At 64.5% G+C, this 25,878-nt stretch overlaps 1 protein-coding gene across 2 annotated transcripts in view; it reads right to left on the reverse strand.

Annotated features, from left to right (window-relative positions):
• Positions 1-183: 183 nt before the first annotated feature.
• Positions 184-25,878, reverse strand: part of COL5A1 (collagen type V alpha 1 chain) — a 138,839-nt gene continuing 113,144 nt past the window's right edge. Inside the window, exons 43-66 of one of the 2 annotated variants that reach the window (XM_047699330.1) lie at positions 24,763-24,870; positions 23,878-23,931; positions 22,993-23,046; positions 22,786-22,893; positions 21,682-21,735; positions 21,485-21,592; positions 20,359-20,412; positions 19,950-20,057; positions 19,329-19,382; positions 18,985-19,038; positions 17,685-17,738; positions 17,061-17,114; positions 16,298-16,405; positions 16,125-16,178; positions 15,980-16,033; positions 14,852-14,959; positions 13,199-13,252; positions 12,394-12,429; positions 11,920-11,973; positions 11,089-11,344; positions 10,133-10,245; positions 7,898-7,966; positions 4,550-4,783; positions 184-915 (exon numbers count right to left, since the gene is read on the reverse strand). In XM_047699330.1, the coding sequence (XP_047555286.1) occupies positions 769-915; positions 4,550-4,783; positions 7,898-7,966; positions 10,133-10,245; positions 11,089-11,344; positions 11,920-11,973; positions 12,394-12,429; positions 13,199-13,252; positions 14,852-14,959; positions 15,980-16,033; positions 16,125-16,178; positions 16,298-16,405; positions 17,061-17,114; positions 17,685-17,738; positions 18,985-19,038; positions 19,329-19,382; positions 19,950-20,057; positions 20,359-20,412; positions 21,485-21,592; positions 21,682-21,735; positions 22,786-22,893; positions 22,993-23,046; positions 23,878-23,931; positions 24,763-24,870 (2,151 nt within the window). In that variant the 3' untranslated portion in view covers positions 184-768. Of the gene's footprint in view, positions 916-4,549; positions 4,784-7,897; positions 7,967-8,027; positions 8,097-10,132; positions 10,246-11,088; positions 11,345-11,919; positions 11,974-12,393; positions 12,430-13,198; positions 13,253-14,851; positions 14,960-15,979; positions 16,034-16,124; positions 16,179-16,297; positions 16,406-17,060; positions 17,115-17,684; positions 17,739-18,984; positions 19,039-19,328; positions 19,383-19,949; positions 20,058-20,358; positions 20,413-21,484; positions 21,593-21,681; positions 21,736-22,785; positions 22,894-22,992; positions 23,047-23,877; positions 23,932-24,762; positions 24,871-25,878 lie in introns of both variants that reach the window. The other variant, XM_047699329.1, reaches the window with a different exon arrangement.

Here is a 25,878-nt window from a genome sequence, read left to right on the forward strand (position 1 = left end):
TGTTCCCACAGCAGCCTGCCTCCTGCCGCCCCGGGTGGGCCTCCACCTTATTACACGTCTGGCAGGTGGGGACGGGGCTGCCCCTTCCTCACGGGAACTGGACGCCCACCCCCCTCCCCACCCTCCCAGCGGGACGGAAGCCGGGCTGACATGCATGATTGAAAGCCGGGGACACTGAACACATATGACAATACAATACAAATATTTACTTAAAACTCACAAAGACGAAAGCACCTTTAATCCATCGGAAAGGCACGTGCAGAATGACATTTGGCCCATGAATGGATCGTGTAGCTGAGAACAGAGGCTCTGGCTGGAAGGGGGTGACCTTTGCGAGGCTTGCCTCTGAGTATTTTTTGAAGGTCAGGGGAAATACACATCTTCAAGTTGAATTAAAAAAAAAAAAAAGTGATCTCCAAATCCCGCAGCCTACGCCCCGGCCCGGCGGCCTCTCTATGCAGACAGATCGGCCGGCACGGCGGCGACAAGTGTGGCCTCGTCGTCGTCCCTGTGGCGTGCGGTGGGGACAGAACGGGGCTGATGTGGCGGTGGGGCCCGGTGGCTGTGGGCTGTCTAGGTCATGTGATTCAGCTCCGGGTGGGGGACTCGGCTCTTTTCCTTTGCTCTCTGTGGGTTTGGGGTCTGGCTCGGTGCGGAGCCGGGCGCAGACGAGGTCAGGGGAGGGACGAGGGGCCTTCACTGTCCAGGACGCCCGCAGATGGCGCGCTGAGGTCACGAGGTTGCTCTTGGGGGCCGGGCTCGTGGCTCCTAGCCCAGGAAGCAAGCCGGCCCCACTTCAAATCCAAATTTCTGTGACGCTTCACCGAAGTCATTGAACATGATGTCCACGATGGGTATCTGCTCTACCTTGGGCGTGTCGATCTCCAGAACAGTCTTCTGATACCCTTTCTTCGTCTAGGAAGCAGAAGAGAGGCCCGGGTCACTAAGGGGGGTGGGGCCACCTCGCGGGGCTGAGCCTGCCCCGCCCCACGCTCCTGGGCTTCCATGCACATGCGCCCATGGCCAGCCGCTGAGAAAACGGGTTTGCTCCATCTGTCCGGGCAGGTGGAGGGAAGGAGACGTGCCTGACCGGGGCGGGGAGCACCCCTCCCCACCCAACATCCCATTCAGCCCTCCCCGCAGTCCCAGACCCACGCCCGCCCCTGCCAGCGGGGACACCCCATGGCAACCCTGCCAGGACCAGCTACAGAGAGCATAGTTCCGCCGGAACACACCCGAGCCTCCGCTCCTTGTTCAAGACGAAGAGTTCTAAGACAGTAACGGCAGATTGCCGGCCCTGCCCTTGGCAATCTCACCCAGAAGTAAGAGGACTCCACACTGGCAAGTGTGAGAAGAGGAGGGAACCTGACCCACTCCCCGGTCTACAGGAGTACTGGGTAAACAGGCACAGAGGGCCAGGGACGGCAGAGATGTGCTGCGGTGAGCCCCTTGCTCAGACGGTCTGTTTTACCTCCATGAGTGTCTCGAGTCACCCTTAGCTCAACCTCGCCATGGCCTCCAGGGAGGCTCAGAGGATCATGGTGGAGCTCAGACATGACCGCCACAGAGCCGGGCACCCTCCCCTGCCCAGCAGCACTCTCGGGAGAGCAGGTGCACCGCTGCTTTCTGGGGCAGGATGTGGCCTGGATCACAGCCATGCTGGGGCTCGGGCTCCTGGCCAGCAGCACTGGCTTCTTTGGACCCCACAGTGGAGAAGAAGGAGCTGGGTCCTTCCAGTTCTGAACAAGGTGGGGCCATTGGGGCTGCCCTCAAATCTTTGTCCTTTTGGAAGGATGGCAGCTCCCCCAGACGGGGGCCGTGCAGCTCTGTCTGGAGGCATTTGGGGTTGTCACAGCTGGCTGGGAGACTGACCTCTGGGGGTTCGAGGCCACAGACACTGTTCAACACCCTCTGGTGCAGACAAAGCCCCCAGCCCAACTCCGCACACCCCGGAGACGCATGTGGCCCCAAAGGCCGAGGAACTCTGGTCTGGAGTCGCGTCTCCTCCGCCCGACTCAAGGCGCAGAAGCAGGAATGAGAGGTAGACATGATGGGCAAGAGGGTTTTAGCTCAATTCCCAGAAGAGCTTCCTGACACTGAAACTTTGGAGCCATGGCCAGGACTGCGCCAGGTGGTAGTGAGCTCGTGGTCAAGGGAGGCATTCAAGGACCAGCTATGCCTGAAATGGACTATGGTGGGAAGGGGGCAGGCATTGGGAGACTGCCTTCTGCCATATCGTAAGGGCCTTGGGCAGCTCCCTGGACCTCTCCCGACCTCAGATTTTGCTTCTGCAATTGAAGAGGAGACCCAACCTGCAGCTCTTCCCCAGAACCTGCAGTGACCCTAGAGGCACTTGGTGCGTGGAGGCTAGCTAGCGTCCTGCCGGCACACCCAGGCCACCAGGAGATAGGGCCAGAGAAGGAAGGCCTTTGGCTCTGGGGTTAAGGAAGATGGGAACTGGACCTTGGGCTGGCCCACGGCAGAGACCAGAGGAGGCTCTGAGCTGGGCAGCATCGCTGGGAACCCCAGGGGCTCTGGGATTCGCTTTTGCGATGAGCAGGAGAGGGGGCATCAGGAGAAAAAGGGATGGGGGCACCAGGCTCCTCCCGGGGAGCTCCTCGGGGCGCCGGGTGTGTGTGAGCTGGAGCACGGAGCCAGGGCAGCCGGCCCTTTCCCTGCTGGGGGTTCCCGACTCCCGAGAGGCGTTTCCCAGCACCCCTCGCAAGGAGGCTCCCTTTTTCTGGAGAACCGCCCGCTCGCTTCACCAGGAGCTGGGTACTGGCCTCGCCAGGGTGTCTCCCTCCTGCCTCAGGAGCCAGGATGCTCTGAGCCGGGCTCGAGGCCCCGGGGTCCTGCCTCTCCTCTGGAGGCAGAGACACAGGGACAAGTCTACTTGCTGCCTCACAAACTGCTCAACACAGCTTGGGGTGTGTGTCAGAAGCACGAGCATGTGCCAGGGGCGGAGGCCCCTCCCCCAGTGTGTCTGGCCCCTTGCCGGGGGGTCGACTCCTCTGCTTCAACAGGGATGAGTCCTGCTCATTCCACAGTCAGACCCAAGGACTGACCCCCACAAACCAGGATGTAGGGGAGCAGGGAGGAGGGGCAGGGTGCCACGGGGAACCCTGTGCTCCGGGCAGCCTCCCCCATCATCCCCGAGGTGGCCCTGGGGTAGGGAGCAGGAACAGTGCTCCCCGGGGCTGGAGGGGACTGCCCAGTCCAAGGGCCCCAGCCAGGGCAGGACGCAAGTGGTGAGCCTGGGTTCCGCTCTTGGCCACTACTGGGCAGCTTTGTGCGCTTCTGTTTCTGCCGGACCCAGAAGCCCCACAGAGCCGTCCATGACACTCCGGCCTGGCCGGACAGCACCAGACAGCCTCAGCAGACATTAGGGAAAACCGTCACCTCGCACGCACGCGGGTCCGGGAGCAGCAGGGAGCACTAACCCCGAGGCAGGAGCACCGGCTTTCGGCAAGCCCAGGGTGGCCGCTTAGGGCTCGGGGACGCCTCTGCCTGGCTTGGGACACACTGGGACCAGCTCTGAGAGACACTCTAGCTACTCCGTTCAAAAAGTGAGGTGGGAGACTAAGGGTGGGAGCACCGGCCAACGAGCAGACATCTCAGATGATGTGGTCCACCCGGAAATGTGCGCAAAGGACGCGGTCTGGAGCGGGTGCTGAGAGTGTCCGGGAGAGCCTCCGGGCCATATGGGGGAGCACGGCACCTTCTAGGGACGGGCCCCGTGTGCCAGCCTGGAGGGAGGCCCTGCGAGGGGCCGGCCCTGGACACAGAGTGGGGCTGGAGCCCACGTTTGCCCTGTCCCTGCGGGAGCTGGCCTGGCTACCACGGACAGAACCTCTGAGTCCAGAACCGGAGGACGGACATTGAGGTGAGACAGAAAGACTCACAGACACACACACGGCAACCGCTACCCCCAGCCTCTCAAAGGCCACACGAGGGACATGCCTGAGGGTTTCAAGGGGACCGGACCCCCTGGTTCATGGCTGTGCCCTAAACACCTCCCAGGACATGAGGACGCAGCTCTGACCCCCCAGGTTGACGGCAGAGCACCCCCCCCCCCGGAGGCACAGAGCCGAGGAGCTGGCCCTCGGTGGGGACCCTGGCCTCACTCTGGGAGGCTACAGGCCTACACAGGACGGCAAGCATCCCGGGGCCCGAGGTGTGAACGCAGCCCCGGCACCGACAGGCTGTGCGGGCTGAGCAAGCCTCCAGTCAGGCCGGTGAGTGACCGGCCCTTCCTGGCGGGCGCACGGGGCCCGGGCACAGCCCAGCACGGCCACGCTAGCTTGGAGGCAGTTGCCAGCTCTGAACCCGCAGACACCGCCCAGCACAGTGCGTGTCCTGGCTACTCCCGGGAAGGCCCTGAGGAGAGACTCTCTAATCCAGGCCAGACGGACACAGGTCCCACGTCATAGCCAGCCGGGGCCATGGACCCGTCCGGGCTCTGCGTTCCCAGGCCCGCACCCTCGCCTGAGGGATGAAGGCAGAGGCCCCACGGCAGCCCCCGCCCCCCGCCGCCGTGTGCGACACTCACAGCACAGCCGTCCACCAGGGCGCGAATGTAGGGGCTGTTGTCATAGGACATCTCCTCGTCGTTGGAGCCCAGGAAGCGCATGGCCTTGTCGTAGCTGCCCGTGGTGGCGTCCTGCCAGGCCACCGACTGGTAGCAGTTGTAGGTGACATTCTGGTTGGCCGAGGCGCTGAGCAGCCGCAGGAAGGTCATCTGCACCACGCCCACGGGGTTGCCCTCGGCGTCCACGTAAGAGAGCTGGGGGGACAGGAGGGGCAGCGCTCAGCAGTGAGGGGACGGGACCTTCCTCGCAGCCCAGCCTTCACGATCTCCATCCACGTGCTGTCTCCTCCAGAACGTGAGCCGTGCAGAGGGCACTGCCCTGGGAATGCGCCACATACCCAGTCCCCGAGGCCAGAACACACTGGCTCGCTCTCGGGGGCTCCCCGAAATGGAGCGAAGCACACCGCATTTCTTTCTGAGACCTACACAACCCACCTGTCCTCCTGGACTGGCTGGGCCCTACTCGTCCAGGGCTCAGGTCATGCACCTTCTCCAGGAAACCTGCCCGGGGCACGTGCCCTTCCCCACCCCAGCCTGGCTCACTGTGTTTTCCCTCCTGGGCTATAAGGCCCTCCTGGCCTGCAGCCCTCCCCAGACCGTGAGCACCTTGGGGGCAGAGACTCGGCCTTGAGTTCTTGTCGCCATGCCCAGAGGCCGGCTAAAGGAAGGATCTCTTGAGATTATGGTAATAGATGAAGAACATTTGGTACGTGCCCTGGCCAGGGAGCCGAGGGCAGACAGAGAGGGCAGGGGGCCTCGGGGGTAACTCGGGCCGGCCAGGGGCACGCATGGGGTGCTGGGACGTCCTGGCAGCAAGAGGGGCCTGAGCCATTTGGCCACAAGCTGGAGGGTAGGGTAACCGAGTGCCCTCCTACAAGGACGGGGGAGCCCCAAGATGGCACGCGGGAAAGGCCGCTCCTGCCTCTCCAGGGCACAGAACCCAGAGAAAAGCAAAGCAGGTCTTCCTGGCCTGGGTGCAGGGACTCAGCGGTGTCCAGGCCAAGCGGGGGCAGCGGGGGGCACTCTGGGGACAGGACTCCCTGACAGCAAGCCCAGAGCAGGGCATTAAAAAATGACAGTCCCATTCTCAAGGGCCTTCTCTGGCGTCACCGGCTCCCCACAAACAGGTCCTGAGCTCCGGGGGCAAAGGGAGGGTTCAGGGTGTCCCCAGAGGTAAGTCTCACTGTCTGCATCCTTGCAGACTCCAGCTTCCAGAACAGTCAGACACGGCCAGGACACACGGGTGCCTGCCCTCCCCCGTATGAGGCTCGGCCCCCTCCCTGCCTCCACGCTCTGCCGGCCTCCCCATGGGAAGCAGAGGGCACCCCGCTGTTTCTGGGCGTCAGTGGAGGCCGCGCCGGACACACGAGGGCAAATCGAGGCCCATGCTGTCCGCTCGCTCATACACACATCCGCAGAACTAGCCAGCGTGGAGGCAGGGGCCCAGCCAGCAACCCTGTCCCTCCCTGCCAGGGCCAGGAGGGCACCGTGCTGCCGCCCAGCACCAGCTCTGCCCACAGTGACCGCACACCTCACGGTCGACCCTGAGGAGGAAAACCAAATACCAACCAGCAATCCGGGCCATCAGGCGCTCCTGGGAGGATGCTCGACTGACTGGGGGAAGCACGCATGCATGGGGACAGGCCAGAGAGCAGCAGGGACACAGAAGGACCTGAGGCCTCCAGGGCTGGACCCCGCCCTCCTGGGAAAAGCGGCTCTGCACGTGTATTCCTGGGCTGCGGCCAGCGCGGCCCCGACCAGAGCAGAGGCCTGTTTCTTCAGGATGGGACCTGCATCTGCGTCCCATCCACCAGGACGGTCCCAGAGAGCTAGAATAAGGCAGCAGGAAAACCCAAAGGAGAAGCTGGTTTCCCCTGGGGCATCCCTCTGCTTTCCAAGCTCGGTATCCAGTCTGAAATGGGACAGAGGTGGGAGGCGGGCTCCCCAGGTCGGTGGTGGAAAGCGGGTGTTGTACGAGGTGCGGGTTGCGGGGCCCCAAGGGATGCCCGGCTGTCTCTGTCCGGGAACCCAGCTTGCCCGACCCGCCCTCACGGAACCAGCCCCTGGCTCGCTGGGCCCAGCCCGCGCCGAGGGGGTGTCCGAGGCGTCCTTCTGTGTGCGGGTGCTCTCTCCGAGGCGAGCACGGCAGGGGTGGAGGGAGGAGGAAGAGCAGGGCAGGAAGCAGGCGAGAGGCCCGCCATCCGCACAGAGACCGGAGGAAGTCTCCACAGACGTGGCTAGGCGAGCGCGGACCTCCAGAGGGTCTGTGAGAAGCCGGAGCGGCTTAGAATCAAGGACACGGAGTGTGGGCGGTGCTGGCAGCCATGAGGGGCCTGGAGGTCAGAGAGCGAGGGGCCTCGAGAGGCGGGACAGGGCAAAGACTGGCAGGAAGCCACCGCTCTGGGAGTTCTTGGGGGCCTGGCCTCTGTGGAACCCCCTCCCGAGGAGGCCATGGTGCCGGCACGGATGGCGGCTGGCCAGGTGGGAAGGCACGGAGCTCCCACAGCACGGCTTCTAGGTGACGAAGGACCCCCCAGGGCACAGAGTGGGGGACGACCAGATCTGAGGACATGAAGGCAAGGAACAGAGTCAGGTGCCTGTGACACGTCCACATCGACTTTTGGCCCTTCCACTTGCTAAAAAGAGGGCACAGGGCCCAGATCTAACCCCTGGGATGGTCAGAGCAACATGCCCGAGCCAGCGGGTCAGCCTCGGGCCTGGCATGAAGGAGCGCAGACCGGCTGTCTCCGGCCAGCAACAGGACACCCCTTCGCTTCCTTCAAGGGATGCCTGCGTCTTTCTGATTCTGGGACGGATTATTGAGAGCGGCTCCCCAGGAGTTACAGCGGGGGTAACCGAGGCATGTGGGTGCACCGAGAAGCCCGTGGCCAGGCGGCCATCAGGATGGCCCCCCACACGGCAGCTGCAGGGGAGTGGCCTCTGTGGCCCCCGTACTGGGAAGAGCTCAGTTTAGTGGTCTGGGACCCGTGTCATCTGACCCGGCCACTAGGAACAGAGCAGGAGAGAGCCCTCCGGCTCCCCGTGTCTGGTTCCCGCTCCTGGCCACACCCTGGGCACCCGGCTCCTGTCCTAGGCCAGACTGGAAATCTGTCCCCCGGCTCCCAGGCTGGACGAGCTCTCATCGGGGGACAGTGGCGTGGGCGCCAAGGCGGAGTCTGGCTGTCACACGCCGTGGAGCGGCTCGGCCGAGGGGACGAGAGCAGGTGCAGCGCACGGCGGCCACGGGTGCCATGCAGAGCCGGGGGCCAGGCCGAGCGGCAAGCGGGCAGCATCCTGGCGACCACTTACCAGGGACCCTCGCTTGTACTGACTATACCAGGTGGAAGGCCGCTCTTTAGGCCAGCGGGCCATTTTACTCTGTAAGACACGGAACGGACGCGTGTGAAGGGCGACTGCGGGAAGCCAGAAGTGGCCTTACCAGTTTACCGCGCTTGAATTCACTGAACCAGGAACCCGGGTTTTCTTTGGGCCAAGAAGTGATCCTGGCCTAAAACAGAGCAGGCGGGGGGGGGAGAAACAGAAGGACAGTGTTACTTCTCCCGCCGCCACGAGGAGCGCCCCCCCACCTGCAAACACGCCTTCTCCCGCCCAACCTCGCCCCCCACAGCAGAGGGGGTTCCTGCGGGGTCGGGGTGCTCGCTCTGGGCCGGACCGTGCTAAGGCCTGGAGGAGGCCGGCCACCTGCGACCCGCACGTCTGTGCACACCCGGCCTCTCATGCGGGGCCCGCGGCTTCGGAACTATGGGCGGGGGATGCGTTCCCGGGTGCCAAAGGCACTGGGGACAGGAGGAGCCAGCGTGCAGGGACCGGCCAAGGGAAGGACCCGCGGCCACCCCCTCATGGGGTCTCATCTGATGCGCGTGTCCTGCGTGGCTGTGTGGTGGGCAGGGCCTCCCGAGGTCCCAGCAGGATGCTGATCGTCACCGGGACAGATGGCCTCTGCCCAGAAGCGGGGGCTCCCACTAGGGAGTCGCTGGGCACGGGGCTGGCGCAGTTCCTGAGGACAGGCCTAGCGCCGAGCAGGCTCAGGCGTGCTGTGGGGCCCGTGAGGGAACACATGACCCCCCTCTAGGAGGAGGGCCTGCTGCAGCCTCCAGCAGCAGAAACAGGGAGCCCCTTGCCACAAAGCCAGGGAGCATGTTGGACGGGCCCACAGGCCCTCTGCTCTGCCGGGTCCTGGTCGTGCACTGGGAAGGCGGGAGCCTGACTCCCCGTTCAGTCCCCCTGGGCTCCCCTCTGAGCTGCTCGCGTGCAGGGAGGGAGAGAGGACCAGCCATCCTCCTGCGTGCGCTTCCGGGCCCACGTCTGTGCTCAGATAACACACGTCTCCTCTGGGGACCGGGGCACAGGTGCGGGCGGCCAGCAGACGGTCCCTCCCCTCAGGGGGCTGAGCCCGAGGAAGAGCACGGAGCGGTGGGGGTCATTCGGCCCCCGACCTGCTGTCTGCCCACCGACACCACCAGCTCGGGCTCCTGGGGCACCCACTAATCCTCCAGCAGCAAGGCCATGTGTTGGCGACAGCCAGTCATAAGAAAAGATGAGAAACGATGCCTTTTCCACCCAAATCTCCTCCCAGGGCTCTGCTAAGTGGGAGGCTCCCGAGGCCTGGGTTTTCCCTCTGAGCATCAGGCTGTGTGCTGTGGGCGTCCGGGTGACCAGGGGCTTCCGGTCGGGGAGCTCACACAGAACACAGCAGTCCCCACATCGTGCCTGTCACGGCGGAGCCCCTGCCCCATGGCCGGGCCTTCTGTCTAGGGGTGCTGGAGCTCCCCACAGGAACAGCAAGATGTAGGGGTGAGGGAACAGCACCCCTGCAGACCACAGGAGGCCCAACTCCTCCTGCACCCGAGCCACGACCTGTCTGGACAGCAGGCCGCCTCGGGGCGTCATGGGGGTCTGCACAGGCCCCACGCAGAGGCCACTGTATCATGGTCATCCTGCAGTTGGGGACCTTGTCTGCCTCGGCTGTCCTGCGCCCAAGGGGAAAGCAACCCATGTCCCCCCACCCATCCACACGTACACACACGCCGGCCCCACACACGCCCACCCCCCCGCACATTCAATCCCATCTGCACACACACGAACTCGCCCACGGAAGGGACTGTTAGCCGCTGTTCCCCCGACTCTGCATCAGAACCTCGCTGACCAACATCCCACACAGAGCAGACTTGGGACACACATGCTGCCCTCAGGAGAGACAGGAGGGGTGTCCAGACGTCAGCGGACCCAGAGAACAAGGCAAATGCCAGCTTCTCAATGACACATCAGGGGACTGTGGACTTGCCCCCAAGGCGCCCGCACGGATTCCAGCTGGTCTGGGGCAGACCTGCGGGGCCGTGTCAGGAAGGAGCTGAGCGCCCCACGGTTGAAATCTCCATGTGGGGCCGGCCGACCCCTCCCCGGCCACCACGCCAGGCCACGCCCACCCCATCCCACAGCTCAGGTCTCCTTCTGGGGCAGAAACTGTGGCTTTGACCCTGGCCCCACTGAAAGGGGAAGGCAGCCGGGGAGGCAGGCACTCACCCCCTCAGACTTCTTGTCGGGGAAGACGCACGTGGCCCCTCCAGCTGTGAAGTTGCAGTAGACTTTGAAGGAGTCCCTGGAGCACCCCTGGTTCGGGTCCACCCAGTACTCTCCTGGACGGCGGACAGAGATTGTGAGTGGCCGCCCGTGTGGATGCAGAAGCAGCCGCACCCCGTCAGCCCAGCGGGGAGCGCAGTCAGCCAGGCACACAGGCCACCCCCACAGGCCTCCCCTGGGCTCGTCGGATGCACGCAGCTTTCCGTGCTGCATCCAGAGCCACGAAAGACCCATCCCCGAGGGCCCAGCTGGACGATGGGGGCCATGGCTCCCCTGCAGCAGTGAGCAGGGGAGGGTGGGCCGGCCGCCTTGGCGGGTCAGTGTCGGACACTCACGCCCCCCCTGGGCTGATGGAGGACGGGGAGCGTGGATGGCCCTGTGGCCAGAGGAAAGCTGCTCACACGTCCCGGGGGGCAAAGCCGGCCAAGGACGCTGTACTTCAGAGATGGGCTGCGTGTGGCTTAGGGCAGTGAGGACAGGAGTGGCTTTGGTGGGGGGCTAGTCCGGTTTCCAGAGCACCAGCCCAAGCACACCCCGACTCGGACATCAGTTCCGGGTCTGACGCGGACCCTGCTGTACCTGTGGAGTGTGCAATGCCCTCTCGCTTCCTCTGAGAGGCAGGGCTTCAGCCCCCTTCCCACGGAAGGGTGACATGAGGCTCAGGGTCACGCGTGGGACAGCAGCTAAGACCGGACCAGAACGGGGCTCTGTGCCCCCACAAAGCCTTGCCCTCCTTCCCTGGCCTTCCAGGACCCGGTCACCTCCTGCGACGCCTCCGTCGGCTTCCGGGGGAGATGCCCAGGCAGCCCGCGGCACAGACGGGGACATGGAGGCGGTGACCTTCACATGGCGTAAGCCACCCCGTGCCCGGCGCCCCCCGTGGGCCCTGCGGACCCTACCGTCCGGGAAGTCGGGGCGGCACAGCTGCAGGTCCTTGCACGTGCGGGCGGGGTTCTGCTGCGTGCCCAGCGGCCGCTTCATCTGCTCGATCTCCAGCTTCAGGGAGTTGAGCGAGCCGAAGATCTCCTCCATGCCGTCCGCGTAGTCCGCGTAGTTCTCGCCCGCCCCGTCGTCCAGCAGCTGGCTAGCGTCGATGTCCCGCCGGGTCCTCGAGGCCTGGATCGGCAGCGGCTGGATGACCTCGCCGGGGGGGCCCTGCGTGTGCACAGGACCGGGTGGGTCCCGACAGGAGCCGCGCCAGGGCCGCCGGGGCCCCACGTCCCACTGCAGACGCCGTCACCCCCGCGTGCTTCTCCCCCTCTTTCCTGCCCCTGAGCACTGCACGCCCAGCCCTGCCACCAGGCCTCCCTGTACGCCCACGCCCTCCTCCTGGCCGTGGCCTGGGGTTCGAGCCTCAGCTGGGCTCAAAGCGACCCACCCTCCCCTGGCCCCACAGCCCAGCCTGGGGCCACACACAGTGGGGCCACACAGACACCTGCCGGTGTGGGAACCCCAGCCGAGGACAGAGATGGGAATCGAGAGGCTGCTGGGCCAAGCAGGGGGGACCTGTGGAGGGCATCCCACAGTCGGGCTTATCACCCATGCCCTGGGGGCCTCGTTGGGGCTGCCCACTATCACGGGCATGCACACACCCAGTCTCTCCCTCCCTCTGGGCCCCGGACTCCCTCCACCACGTTCTAGAAAGTGAACAGCACACACAGACGCTCCCACCACGGCCTCAGCATCGGGAGAGCTCCCTCCCAACTTTCAAGTCTTCAAAGGCTACTCACCGGTGGGCCGGGGGGACCTGGGTGGCCCGCCTCACCCTTCGGGCCAGTGGGACCCTGGGAAGAAGAAAAGACCAACTGTCATCACCGAGGCCTGCTATGACTTAAACCCCCTCCGTGCTCCAGGGTGTCCGCGGGACCGGCACAGAGACCGGCACGGAGACCATGAGGGGCAAAGTCGAACGTGCCAGGGAGAAGAATGGCAGGGACCCCGTCCCCAGTCCCAGATGGAGGAGCCTGACACCCCAAGATGGGAACTTGGGGGCACCTTCCTGCTAAAGTGGGGAACAAGAACCCGTAGGCCGCGGTCTGTCGCGACTCTGGTGGGGGACACGCTCGGGATGGTCGGTGCTGGAGAAGCCGTGGGGACAGTGCTGCCACCAGTCAAGGGTGAAGAGGGCCCAGAGTGGTTCTCATCGAGGGGAACACACCCCCCACCAGGGCAGAAGGGGCCCGTCTGGGGCACACACCACTTACCGAGGATCCCTTAGCACCTTTTGGCCCAGGAGGACCCTGTAGAGAGTGGGGGACAACATAAGCTCATGCTCAGGTGTCCCCCCGGCCCACTGTCCTGCTCAGGCCTGACCGGCTCTTCACCCCCAGCCGGCACCTGAATCCCCTCTCCCGGAGTCTGTGCTTGCACTAGCTTGGCGCGGGGGCAGGGCGGGTGCTTGGCCACATGGAGAGGACAGTCCTGTCCGAGCCTGATCACCCTGCTCCCACGCCCCCCCGCCAGCCGGGAAACCGGGTTCAGGCAGGCAGCCAGAGTCGGAGGAACAGCAGGGAGAGCGTTGGACTGCGGGACTGCCTGGGACCTCGGGGACCCAGGGCTGGGCCCAGGAGGGGCAAGTGGGGGCTCACAGCCCTGTAGGATGGCTCTGGCCTGCCAGGGGCCCCAGCAGTGTGGGGGATGCCCTGCACCGGGTAGTCCCTGACCCCTCTCGTCTGGGCCAGGCAGTCCCGCTCACACCCATGGGGACAACTTCCTCGCCCTGCCCAGGGTGCCTGTGGCGCCATGTCATGTCTCCTGAAATGCCCGCCTCCCCTGCCTGAAACCAGGGCCCAGAGACGCCCCTTCCCTGCTTCTGTCGCTCAGGGCCCTGACGTGGAGGGGATGGGCAAATCCACCCTGGGCCCCACGTCCACTCGGCGGTGGGCCCAACCCGGGGCTCCCGGCCATCCTATCATCCTCCTGCCGCGCAGAGGCCCATGGCCCAGGCTCGCCTGCTTCCCTGCTCTCCCCAGAATGACACGGGACCACCCACCCCTCCCAGATACACACCGGCAAGCCAGGAGGGCCCGGGGGACCGATCGGGCCAGAAGGTCCAGTGATGCCCTGAAAAGGAGCAGAAAACACAGTCACACGTCTCACGAGGGTCACAGACACACTCTCCTGCCTCGAAGCCATGGCTCTCCACGCTCCTGGTCTGTCCCCCAGCAGACGCCCTCCGGCGAGGGGCCGGCTGCCGTGGAGGGGAACCGTCTCTCCTCGTGGGGCCTGGTGCGGCCCGAACATGCCCCAGGAGACTGACCACCCCCAGCTGGCTGCCCGGGCCGGGCTGGGACGCCGGCGTCTTCAGGGACACGGGGAGGGGACTGCGTGTTGCCATCCCTGCGAACGCTCTGACTGGAAATTCAGAAGCTCCACACCCAGGGGCTGGCTTGGTCCCGCCTTGTTTCCCGTTCGCGGTGTGGGTCTCCCCGACCCCAGCGCAGGACACATGGAGTGTCCCGGGGTCCTGTCTGCGCTGCCTGCCCGCTGTTCCATACGCTTCTCCCCACTTGGAGCTCGTGGCCTCCAATCAGACCCTCGGTCCGTGCAGGCTAGGCCAGCGGGTGCAGCCGGTGCCTCGCACTGGTTTTCACACTCGGCACCACGGCCGTAAGGGGGCCCAAGGCTCACTCCGCCCAGAACCCGACTCCACACGGCCCCCCGCGAGGCTGAAGCGACAGCCGCGCAGAGGGAGGCCGAGAGCAGGTGCCCTCCCTCCCCTCCGCCTTGGGGACTGGGGCAGCTCTTCGCCGTCAGAATCCAAGACAGTCTCTAGCCAGCACCTCCCACCAGGGACGCTGCAGGGACGGCTTGCGGTGAGGGCACAGGGCGGTGCTTACACTGGGGGCCGACACCCCGGACATCTTCCAAATTCCCGAGGTCACAGGGCTGCCACGCCCTGGAGGGCACCGGCGCAGGACACGGGCGATGCCACAGGGAGAGCGCCAGCGGACGGAGCAGGGCTCCCAAGGACACCCCCCCAGGACCGTACGGGGCCCCACGTGCGTCCCACTTCACTCCCCGCCTCCCTGGCCTGCCTCACAAGACCGTCGGTCCCCTTGTGGTCAGGCGTGGCCCGACGGGGGCACCGACAAGGGCGCGCACACCTTGAGCAGCAGGGACTTCTGTCTGGAAGGAAGCCCTCATGTGGGAGGGGCACAGACGCGGCAGACCGGCCACGTGCCCCCGCCCGCCTCCATGGCACACATCGCCCTTCCCCTGACCACGGAGTCCACGTCCAGTGGCTCACTGTGCAGGGTGGGGAAGAGGTCTCTGGCTAAGGTTTGCAGCGCTGTGGTTTTCGGGGAAGTCTGGGGTCACGTCTTCACATCCAGGGTCAGGGTGTGGGCCCTGCCCCCGTGTCTGGCAAACGTGGGCCGAGCCTCGCCAGCGACCTGGGCAGCCAGCTGGGTCAGAGACCTTTGCGAGGCCGTGAGGTGAACCAGACTCCCCTCTGAGGCCCAGTGGGGCCCCACGGAGGAAGCCACGGGTGGCCAGTCCACGCTTGTGTCCCCTCCGCTGTTCGCATCCAGAGGTGATGGACGTGAGGACATCCTTCCATCTCTAACTGGCCTCAGGTCCACTGGGCACCAGGTTATAAGCAGCTACTCACCACCCATGAGGGGCCACACTGGGTGGGGGAGGGGTTACCGTCTCACGCACCTGTTCTCCCTTAGGGCCAGAGGAGCCCTGGGGGCCGGGGAGCCCACGGTCACCCTTCTCGCCCTGTTCACCCGGAGGTCCGATGAGTCCAATCAAGCCTGGATGACCCTGTCGATGGACAGAGGCAGGAAGGGACGCGTGCTGGGCTGCGTGTCTCCGCCAACCTCGTGGGCTGGCTGGACAGGGCAGCAAGTCCCTGCCACGGGAACCACGGCGACACCAGCCCACGTCTCCCGGTGGGGGAGCGCTCCTAAAGGCAGGTCAAGGGACGAGACCGCAGGAATGACATGGACGGTCTGTGGTAAACGTCGCAGCTTGACAGGTGGGGAGACGTGGGTCCAGCTACAGACCAACGTGAGGACACGGTGTTTTCCCAAGTGGGTCTGTGCGTCATGTACGCGTCAACGTGTGCACCTTTTTTACAGGGCACGGAAACTCTGTGGACCTCCGCGAGAAACAGCTGCTGGGTATTATAGATACTGTAACAATGTGCTTTTTTCAAAAAAATTTCCTACAGAGGCTGCCATGTGTTTGTTTTATATGAGCCTGCAGAAAGTTCTAGAAGGTGTTTCTAACTTTCCTTACTTCAGAGGCTGAGCAGTGACAGGCACCAGAGTGGACAGAGACAGACTCCTCCGTCCTTCGGGTGTGACTGTCTGGTCTGTGGACGTGCCTTACATCAATCAGGAAACCCACGTGAGCAGAAGACACCCCCCCGACCTGAGAAGGTGTGTGGGCTTGGCCCTGCTGCGGAGCCCTGGCCCTTGCCCTGAGAGAAGCGTCCCGGGCCGCCGTGTCCAGAGCGGGCCGCCGTGTCCAGAGCGGGCCACCATGTCCAGAGCGGGCCGCCGTGTCCAGAGCGGGCCGCCGTGTCCAGAGTGGGCGCACTCCTCAGACCCCAGACGCCCCTGCACGGGGAGCCGCGTGCAGGCCTCCAGGGTCCCCGCCAAGGGCAGGGCAGGGAGGGAGCGTCCCACACGGCACAGGGTGGTTGTGGTTCTCAGACCCCCAGGACCCGTCCCCAGCCTATGGCGGGCACTGATCGGTTGGGTGACTGATAGTTAGAAACCCCGCGTGTCTGAGGGGCCCCGAGTCAACAGCCTCGGAGGCACCTAAGTCCTGTCTTACCTTTTCCCCTTTGGGGCCAGAATCTCCTTTGAGGCCGGGGAGTCCTGGGGGACCCTGAAGGAGGAGACGGCGGGGTCAGAGCTGTGCTCCCCAGCTCTGCCCTCCCCCACTGCTCCCCGGGAGCATGCTTGAGGTCGTCACTCACCATGGGGCCCGGGGGTCCGTCGGGGCCTGGGGAACCTGGGAGACCTTGCTCACCCTAAAACACAAGGGGCCATCAGCATGAGCCCCACGGGCTCTGTCCCCGTATCCCCCGTGTCCCTGTGCCCACACTGCACCCCTGCAGCGGCCGCCCCTCTCCAGCCCCCATCCACTCACCACAGGGCCCGGGATCCCTCGCAGGCCGTCAGGCCCGGGCTTCCCGGGGGCCCCCTGGGGGCCAATGGGGCCAGTCTTCCCAGGAGGGCCTTCCAAGCCGGCTTCCCCCTGCAGGGTGCACGGACACAGAGGGACAGAGATGCTTGAGGCTGTAGCCACCCTGGCCCAGGACCCCTGGTCCGAGGACCCCAGATGCCCCCAGACTACTGGGGCTGCTCTAGGTTCTCCACATTCTGTGCAGGAGCCGTCCTGTCCCATTCTCTGTCCCCCGATTTCCTCAGCCAGTGGAGTTTCCCAGTCTCCAGCGATCCTGGCCCCCATGGCCGTTCCGGGTGGCCCTGAGCTCACAGGGACAAGGCCACCACTTCCTAGGCCTGTACGGGGCTGGATGGCTCCCGCCACAGCCTCCGTTCCCAACAGGAGAGCTCAAGGAGGGGGCAGGGCCATGGGAGTCACAGGGAGCAGCCCCTCAAGGGCTCTGGGCACTGGGTGGTGGGCGAGGGGCTCAGCGCAGATGCCCTGTCTTCTGTTCTGACCGCGGGGGCGGCCGCAGGTCAAGCACAGGGCCGAGCGCTCCAGCACCTGCCTCCCTTCCCTCAGGCCTGTGTACCCAGGCCCCTCCCTGTGTGGGGTGAGAGCCTCCGGGTGCCCATTTGGCTGTCCTGGGTCCACACCTCTGCACTCCCCACCCCACTCAGCCGTCACACAGGTGGGGAAGCTTCTGGAAACTCTGTGCTCATGGCTAGGCAGAGAAGCACGTTACCTTGGCTCCCTTCTCTCCCTGTCTGCCCTCAGGGCCTGCGGGACCTGGGGGGCCCTGGAACAGAATAAAAGAACAGCATGTGAGAAGCAGCTTGCGGAAGCCAGAGCGACGAGCTCAGCGTCTGCAGGGAAACAGGCCCGGGCTCAAGGGGCACGCGGGGAGGGCAAGGAGGGCCAGGAGGTCGGGGAGGGGGCTGCCAGGCCCCGGCCAGCCAGGACAAGGCCATCGGAATGAGTCCCAGGGACCCCGGTTCTGGGAAAGACCTCTAAGTCTATCCGGGGGGGGCCTCTGGCAGCCGGCAGGGCTGGGGCCCTGTTCCCGGTCACACACACGGGCCGGCTTCCTGCAACACTAGCCAAAGGCTCAGTATTACCCGTGCAGAGAAACGCCATGTCCCCCGCTCGGACTTTTGAGAAAGTTCTGACCCAGGGGTGAGGCCTTTCCGGCCTCGTGGGCGCCTTTCTCCGATGCCGGGCATGACTGGGGGTGTTTGGCCTCTCCCCGAAGCAGGGGTGAAGCACCTAGCGGGTGCGAGGGCTGAAGATGGGGCTGCACGGGGAACGGGGAGGCGGGGGAGGCTCCTGCAAGATGCTGGCGGCCCAGGACAGTCGCAGGATCACTTACCCTTTTCCCTGGAGGCCCAGATGGTCCTGGTTCGCCAGTAGGGCCTGGAGATCCCTGGTGTCAGAGAGAGAACACAGAATTTGGGAATCAGCGTCGGTCAGAGGCATGGCGGGTGTGGGCTGGTGTGAAGCTGACACACACAGAGTCCCCAGGATCCTCTGCCCTCGGCCAGCCCTGCAGCCGCCTCTCTCTTCCCGTGCAGCCGCTGCGAGAGGTCCCAGATGAAGTCAGGCTGTACTCGGCCTCTGCCCGGACCTCTGGGCCCGTGCTGGGGCTGCGGCAGCGTGGGGAGCCCGGCTCACATCTGTGGTGTGGCCGCATTTGATCTTAGTTTTTTTAGGAGATTTATTTATCTGAGAGAGGGAGCGGGTGAGGCACGAGCGCACAAGCAAGGGCATGGGCAGAGTAAGAGAGTCCTGGAGAGATGTCCCCACAGAGCAAGGAGCCCAACGCCGGGCTTGAACTCGTGACCCTGAGTCCGCGGCCTCAGCCAAACCAGGAGTCGGACACTTAACCAATTGAGTGTCCGGGCACCCCAAGCAGCCGCATTCTAAGAGAGAACTTTGTCTTCGCACAGCAGTTACTCTGGATATTGGGGCACTCCGGCCACAACTCCCTCACCCCGCACACATCCCCTTCTACAGAGCGGACCCCCGAGGCACAGGGAGGACCAGGGTCATCCCAAGTCACACGCCAGGGGGCAGGGGGCCCCGGCCTCCAAGCTGGTCTCCCCAAGCTTTCTTTGCTAGTTGTTCCTCTGATACCAGTCACACCAGGCCGGGCCCATGGGGAGGACAGGCCCAGCAGCCGTCTGCCTGGCTGGCGCAGGGCGGGGATGAGGGAAATCCGGGAGGACGCCGGGCCGTCTGTCCCCAAGGGGAGGACCCCTGGGGCGGTTCCGGACCGGAGAGACCCGGCATGAAGCGAGCTTTCAGAAGCTCAGTGTCGGGTAAAGGGGTAAGGTGAGGTGTGGGCTCAGCCCCGGGGGCTGGCCGGGCAGAGCCCTTTGGAAGAGAGGCCCAATGAGGCAGAAATAAGGCTATCCTGAAGCCCGCGGGTAGGCTCGGGGCAGTTGTGGACCCCCTGGTGACTGGTGCCGAACCCTGGTCACGGCATCCCGAGCTCTCAACAGAGCCCGCAGGGGGCTTACGGCCCCCATCACGGTTAGAGCTGATCCTACAAGGTAACCAGGCTTGGGTTTTTCTCAGAAAAGAACAGAGCAAGCTGCAAATCCCCAAGTGCCCGCCAGCCTCCACCAGGAAGCCGGGCCGGGGCCCCCGGAGGTCGCGAGGGGACTCACCGTTTGTCCAGCTTCACCATCGTCCCCTTTGTCACCAGGGGGGCCATCTTGACCCTGTGGGGACAAAAGCAAGTTCCTTCTGCCTCCTGGTGGCACCCGAGTCGCACACCAGCGTGCACTGCATCCCCAGGCCCTCCCTGAGGCTCCAGGTCCGTCTGGGAGGTGCAGGGACGGTGGGCTCAAGCAGGACCGCGCCCCGTAAACACCCCCACCAGGACGCCACCTGGGAGAGCACCATGTCCCAAAGGGAGTTCACAGAAGACAACCGAGAGAAAGAGCTGGGGCTGGCCGAGGCAGGGGCAGGGCTTCGGGGGGTGAGGGGCTTGGGGGCCCGGAACACCTACCGCGGGGCCAGGCTCTCCGGGGGGACCGGGATCTCCGGGAAAACCGACAGGGCCCTGAAAGGGATGAAAACGGGCACATCCAGGCCCTCAGCGCCTGAGCCGCTGCCGCCACATCCGCTTCCCCCGACCCCTCCTCACTCAGGCCCTGCAGCACCCTCGGTCCTGACAGCAGGAGGTCGACACCTCATCGCGGCCACAACACCCCCGGCAGGACAGGCTCAGCGTCCCAATTTCTGGGCATGAGGAAGACAGGCGCCCCACCTGCACTTCTGCTCCCAGAGCTCCAGGCCAAGGCAGAGCCCAGACCTTCAGGCTTCTAGAATGTTCCACGCACAGAACCCCCCCCCCCCGGAGGCAAAGCCAGGGCAGGCCATGGGAGGGGGCGTCCCCACAGACGGCTGTTCACGCAGCATGACAGCAAGCTGCCCGGGCTCCGCGCGGGGGCCCACAGCCCCCACCGCACGGCTCTCTTCCTCACCCTCACAGCCCTGGCTTGGCAGCCGGTATGGAAACCTCTAGACTTAGAAACGTTACCCCAGACCGTGGCGGTCGGCAGGCCTTACTGCAGCACCGTGAGGGTAACCCGCGCCCAGAGCCCGCCAGCATCTCGGAGCTACTCACAGGGCTGCCCTTGGGCCCGTCGTCCCCAGGGGGGCCTTTGGGTCCAGGGGGTCCAGCAGCACCAGAAGGACCGGACTCGCCCTTCTCACCCCTTTCTCCTTTGGGTCCCTGGAGGGAAAGGCCAGCGTCAGTGTCCTCAGAGCCAGACTCCGTGTCCCGAAGCGCAGGGCTGTCCTCAGGCGCAGCCCCCATTCCCATGCTCCATGCGCGGCCCCGCGCGGGGCCCAGGGGACAGGATTACGAATAGGAACGTGCGTGTGCACACGGGCGCGACCGCTTACAGCTCCTCCAGGAGCCGAGCGCGAGGGGGCGTGGCCCATCGCATGGATGGGAAAACTGAGGCCAAGTGTGAGCTTCCCACCCAGCAGAGGACCATGGTGCTGCCCGCCCCGCCCCCGAGTCCACTCACTGGGGGGCCCCCTTCTCCGGGCAGGCCAGGCTCTCCAGCTTCGCCGGGCTCACCCTGAGGAGGAAAGAGGGCATGATTACGGTGGCCTGGAGATTAAGGGGCCCCGCTCCGAGCACGTAGCAAATCCAGCTGTCAGGCCCAAGCAGTGGGGGCCGGGGGAGAGAGCGCAGTCACTGCACTCTGACAGCCCCCGCATCAGAGGGCAGACACATCTGTGTCAGGAGAAGTGACACGGGCAGGCTGTGACGGTCATACAGAGGAGGGGACCACAGTACCCGGAGCGTCACAGACGGCGCTCCGAGTGAGCTCTGGGGGAGAATCACGAGAAGCCGGCAGAAGGGCTGGGGGACAGCACAGGCAGGAAGGCCCAGGCAGAGGCCGACAGAAAGCAGATCATGTCAGAGGGCGCAGCCGCCCGGCAGAGGCCAGAGCCCAGAAGGAAGACGCCTCTGACCAGAAGCAGGTACGCGTCACAAGTCTGTGGGCTGAGCAGGACGCCACTAGCAGGGCCGGTAATGCTCGTATCGTAAAAAATGACCAGTGATGGAGGACTTCTTCCAGTTTAATGGGCTGAAGTCAGAAAGCTCTGGGGACGGTGTACGAGGAATGCGAATGAATGGCAACATGTCGGTCTCATTCCTTTTATCTCAAGGAGGTAGAGTACATGCATTAGAAGTAATGCACACTCACGCTTGCTCAGGCCCACATGTGCACACACAGAAGCCCGCCGTGCTCACGGAGTCATCCCAGGACCCATTCCCCAAAATCAACCAGATCGGATGAGGCCCCCGGGGCCACGAGAGCACAGAACTGACCACAAGGGGGACAGCAAATCCCCACCCCCAGCACTTCCAGGATGTAGAAGCAGACCCATGAGAGATCCTGGAGAGGGGCGGAGCCAGCTGCTGGCTGTGTGGCTTGGGGACTGTGCACAAGGCCACGGCAAACAGGGGTCAGATCCCCCAACTCCCCCGCACAGACCTGCTAACTGTCTAAGTGCGTTTGACAGGAATGGCCCAGGCACGCCCTGTGTGTCTCCATATCCGCAGTGGACACACACACACTCCCGCACGCTCCCGCACGCACTCGCACGTCAGACGCTACCGCAGGAAGGGGTAGGAGTCACCTTCTCTCCCACAGCACCGGGATTGCCAATTCCACCCGGAGGCCCTTGGGGTCCGTCAGCGCCTGGAGCTCCAGAGGGGCCTCGGGGGCCGGGAGGGCCTGGGGGACCCTAGGGGAAGGAGAGCCGTTGATCACAAATGAAACGCAAACTGTGGCCACAACAGAAGTGGGGGACCGGTGCGCCCCGGACGCACTTACCATCTGACCCACGTCCCCGGTCTCGCCCTTCTCTCCGGGAGGTCCCGGAAGACCCTGCGGCAGGAACACAGCGGGAACTCAGCAGCGGGCGCTGCGCTACCCCAGGACCCCCACAGCGTCTGCCATCTCCCCGCCCCAGAGCCACACGGGCATCCGACGGCCTCCGCACGTGCTTCATGTATGGGTGGGTAGGACACCCCCAGGACGCCAAGTCTCAGAACTAGCCCGAGCAGATCATCCGAGAGAGCCTGGAGATCTGTGGACCGAGACCCTGCAGGGCCCCAGCAAACAGTAAAACCTGAGGAGCCGACGGCAGGGAAACGTCTGAACAAACATGTCACCAAGTATGTCGGCACGTGACACGGGGACTAAACACCACATCTCCAAAAATAAACAAAAAAGGACACGTCCAAAGAATATTTAAGAACTCTGGACGCAACTCGAGAAAGGAGATGGGAGAAGCCGTGCACAGACCTGCTGTACACATAGCAGGACTCTCAGATTTTCCAAAGCCCCAGGAAGCCACACGTGTGCCTGTGGGCAGGTGAGCACACGCGCGCGAAGCTCCGGAGCTGAAACGCGCCCCAGCGCTCCCAGCCACCCTCCCTGGGTGGTCCGTGTGGAAGGCACCGTTCCCCTTCACATGTTTACGATCGGCCGACCACTCCCGGCATCTCTACAGGGAGCTCAGAGACGTCCCGCTAGTTAAGAGACACAAATACGGACACGTCTGCAATTATGGAAACTGGCCTAGCTTCTAACTAAAGAGCAAGTCCTGGGAGGTCCCCAAAGCCTGGTCTGAGATTCCCCACTCTTCTCTTGTAGGAGGAGAGGGGAGGGCAGGGAGGGGATGGGAGAGGGAAGGAGGAGGGGAGGGAAGTGGAAGAGAGAGGGGAAGAGGGGTCAGGAGAGGAGAGGGAGGAGGAGAGGGAAGGGGAGGGAAAAGAGAGGAAGGGAGAGGAAGTAGAGGCAAGGGGACCGGGAGGGAGAGAGCAAGGAAGGGGATGAGAGGGGACAGAGGGGAGGGGGAGGAGAGGGAAGGGGAGAGGGAGGGGCAGAGAGCGTCTGAGGTAGACCAGCAGCCCCCCCAAACCCTGTATTTACCTGCAGCCCCACCGGCCCGGGGGGCCCAGGAAAACCTCTTGGACCTTCATCACCTTTCTGCCCGAAGAGGCCTTGCTGGCCGCGAGGGCCTGGCTCGCCGTCGGCTCCCTGCAGGAGAGAGTGGGGCGTGGGTGAGGAGAAGTTGGCTGTACCCCGCTGGCAGGAGGGCTCGGGATGTCCGGGGGTCCCTGAAGCACAGATACTCACGGAGGGTCCTGGCTGTCCGATGGGGCCCTGCGGACCAGTGGGCCCGGGCGGACCCTGTGGGGAAAAGAGAGATACAGTTGCTTCCCGGGTCACAGAGGAAGCCGGGGGGGACCACGGTGCGAGGCCATCAGCTCAGCCCCAACGCGCAGCCACCCAGGGAAGAAGTCCAGCCTGAAGGCGCCGGCTCCCTGCCGGCTCTAGGTTCAGGCCCGAGCGTGTCGTCACGGGTGGGGCGGGGGGGGGGGCGGCCCCGGAGCCTCATCTTTGCTCCACCACACACCCAGGACATGGGCCCAGAGGCGTTTTGAAAACGAGGCTGGACACTGGGCAGCTCCCCACACAGAGCTAGGACACGAGTGGAGTCCATGCCTGGCAGTGTGACACCGGCCCCCACATGTCCCCCACACACATTCCACGATGGCTCCCGGAACGAGCGAGAGAGGGAAGCCAAGGGCCCGGATAGCACCGTCCTGGGCGTGTGCCCAGCACCCGGTGGCAGGAAGGTTCCCACGGCCAGGAAGGAGCCGGCAGCCGAGGGACACACTGGGACTTCCGAGCACACAAGTAAAATGAAGGGGGGGCGCCCGCAGTCCTGAGAGTCACAGGATGGCCGTGACCCGGGCTGTGGAACTGAACAGCGCACAGACCCCCACCCTATTCCACGAAGCTGCGGATGCTTCCTGCTCGCCTGCTGGTCAGGGACGCCCGCGGATACGAACACGTGTGTGCATGTGTGCACCCCCCAGAGCACGCGTGCGTGCCCGCTACCCACACACGAGTTCCAGCGGGAAAGGAAGCCCAGGAGCTGTGTCCTGCTCCGGGCGGCCAACGTGGTCGTGCCCAGGACGGCGTTAACACTGACGGTGAGCGCGTGCAGCCCCGTACCTGCTCGCCCTTGTCCCCCTTGCTCCCCTTCTGTCCAGGCTCCCCGATCTCTCCCTGTGGGAAAACGAGGAAGGTCCGTTAGCCCTGAACCGTCTGCATGTTATCTGTGCCTCATAATTACTTTTCTTAGGGATTAAGATTAATGTCCTCTCCAGGGCAGCCGGAGAGCGTTCCGAGGAAGAGACGTTTCCATAAATTAGGTTGATTTCCCTTCTAACACAGTGCACGGCGCGAGGCCGGGATGTCATGCGGTGCAGGAGTTCAGCGGACCGGAGGATCAGTGACAATACTGACATTGTCAGGTGGGCGGCCTGCACAGCACGGTGGGAACCGGGCGGCTCAGCTACTGAGCCCCGGTGGGTATTAACGCCTCTAGCGTCCGCTGCTCGGAGCTGTGCCCCACCCTGAGAGGCAGTGTCCCCTGCACGCAGGGGACAAGTCGGAAGTGGATCACAAATGCGGGGTTCACCAGAAGAGATAAATCCCACCGTCCCCGCTGCACGAGGACCGAGACACCAGCTCCCGCAGGAGCTATGCGGGAGTGAGAAAGCTCGGGCGGAAGGGGGCCTGGACAACGCAAGCGGAGACATTGGAAAACAGACACCGAGTAAAACCTCACGACCGCGGCCCCACGCCCAGCGCCGACGTGCGGCACCGCGAGCGGGCAGGGAAGGTCCCGGCACACGGCAGCCCGCACACACGGAAGCGTCTCCCAGGGGCCCCCGCGTGCCCGCGGTCTCCCTACCACCGCGGAACTGTGAGCTTCTCCGAAATCACGCACCGGCACCCAGCGCGCAGGGCGGGCCGGGGTCTCTGGACAGCCAGCACCCACGGGCCGTGCTGCGTGTCATCCGTGGGCAGAAGGCCTGTCCCAGCTCTCCTTACCTTATCTCCGTCTTCTCCCGGGGGGCCCACGGGGCCAGCTGGACCGGGGAGCCCCACGGGACCCTGGAGGCCATCTCGGCCAGCTGGGCCTTGGGGCCCTTTCTCGCCCTACAGAGAAGAGAAGATCCCTGGTCCAACAGAGCTCCATCGTGGGAATGTCCCGCCACTGCTCATCGCCCCGAAGAGGAGGGGCCCACGGGCAGGGAGCTGACAGTTTGGGGCAGTGACCCTTGGCATGGTCCCCATGGATTTTAGCCCTGCTATGCAGAGGGCGACTCTGAGCTGAGCCCAGCCCCGTGCCGCCTGCTTCTTGGGTACCGCTGCCTTTCGTCTGTGCCCTTCTTAGAAAGAACGCTCCTTCTAGAAATGGGGAAACTGAGGCACAGCAGGCAAGCAGTGGGGCCGGGAGCCAGCCCAGCCAGCAAGATTCCTGAGCCTGCGGGTGGGACCATCTGTGCTAGTGGCCTGAGCTCTGGCCTCCAGCCACGTTCCCACCCTTCCAGACGCCCCGTGCCAAACAGGCGTACACACACCCGTCTCTCTTTTCTTGTAATTCTACTGGTTCATTTCCCTCATAGCTGCCCATGGGAATCTCGAACGTCCTAAGGCCCAGCTTTGCTCATATTTCCCAGGGCCAGAATCACTCTGTGAGTGCAGAACGAGGTTGGGGTGCATGTTGGGGAGGGGGACGCAGGAGAGAACATGAGAACTCGGTCTCGGGACCTAAACACAGCCAGCGTCTGTCCAGACATCACTGCTCCGTCCCATCCCTTCCTGCCACACAAGTCACTCCCGGGCCCTCAATTTCATTCCTGTTGAGATAAATTTCCACCCTAATGAAGCCAGAAAATGCCCAGGCTGGCTCTGGCTCGCCTGGAACCTTCCCGCCTGACGTTACTGGTCAGGTCGGCTGTGCTCGGAGACAACTGGCCTTGTCCTCTCTCCGGAGCTATTCGGGAAGAATGACCAGCTTTCAGCTGGAGAAGGCCACGCTGAGAGGTTTCCGCTTGAGTGTTTACTCTCCCGAAGCAACAGACCTGTTTCCCACCAGTCTGTCGGCTCTGTGCACACTGAATGCCCCAGCAAAGGCGGGTTCCTAGCACGGGTTTCTGCTGG

This window comes from Lutra lutra, chromosome 13 (genome assembly GCF_902655055.1).
Source record: "Lutra lutra chromosome 13, mLutLut1.2, whole genome shotgun sequence".
In the NCBI taxonomy this organism is placed as follows: Eukaryota; Metazoa; Chordata; class Mammalia; order Carnivora; family Mustelidae; genus Lutra; species Lutra lutra.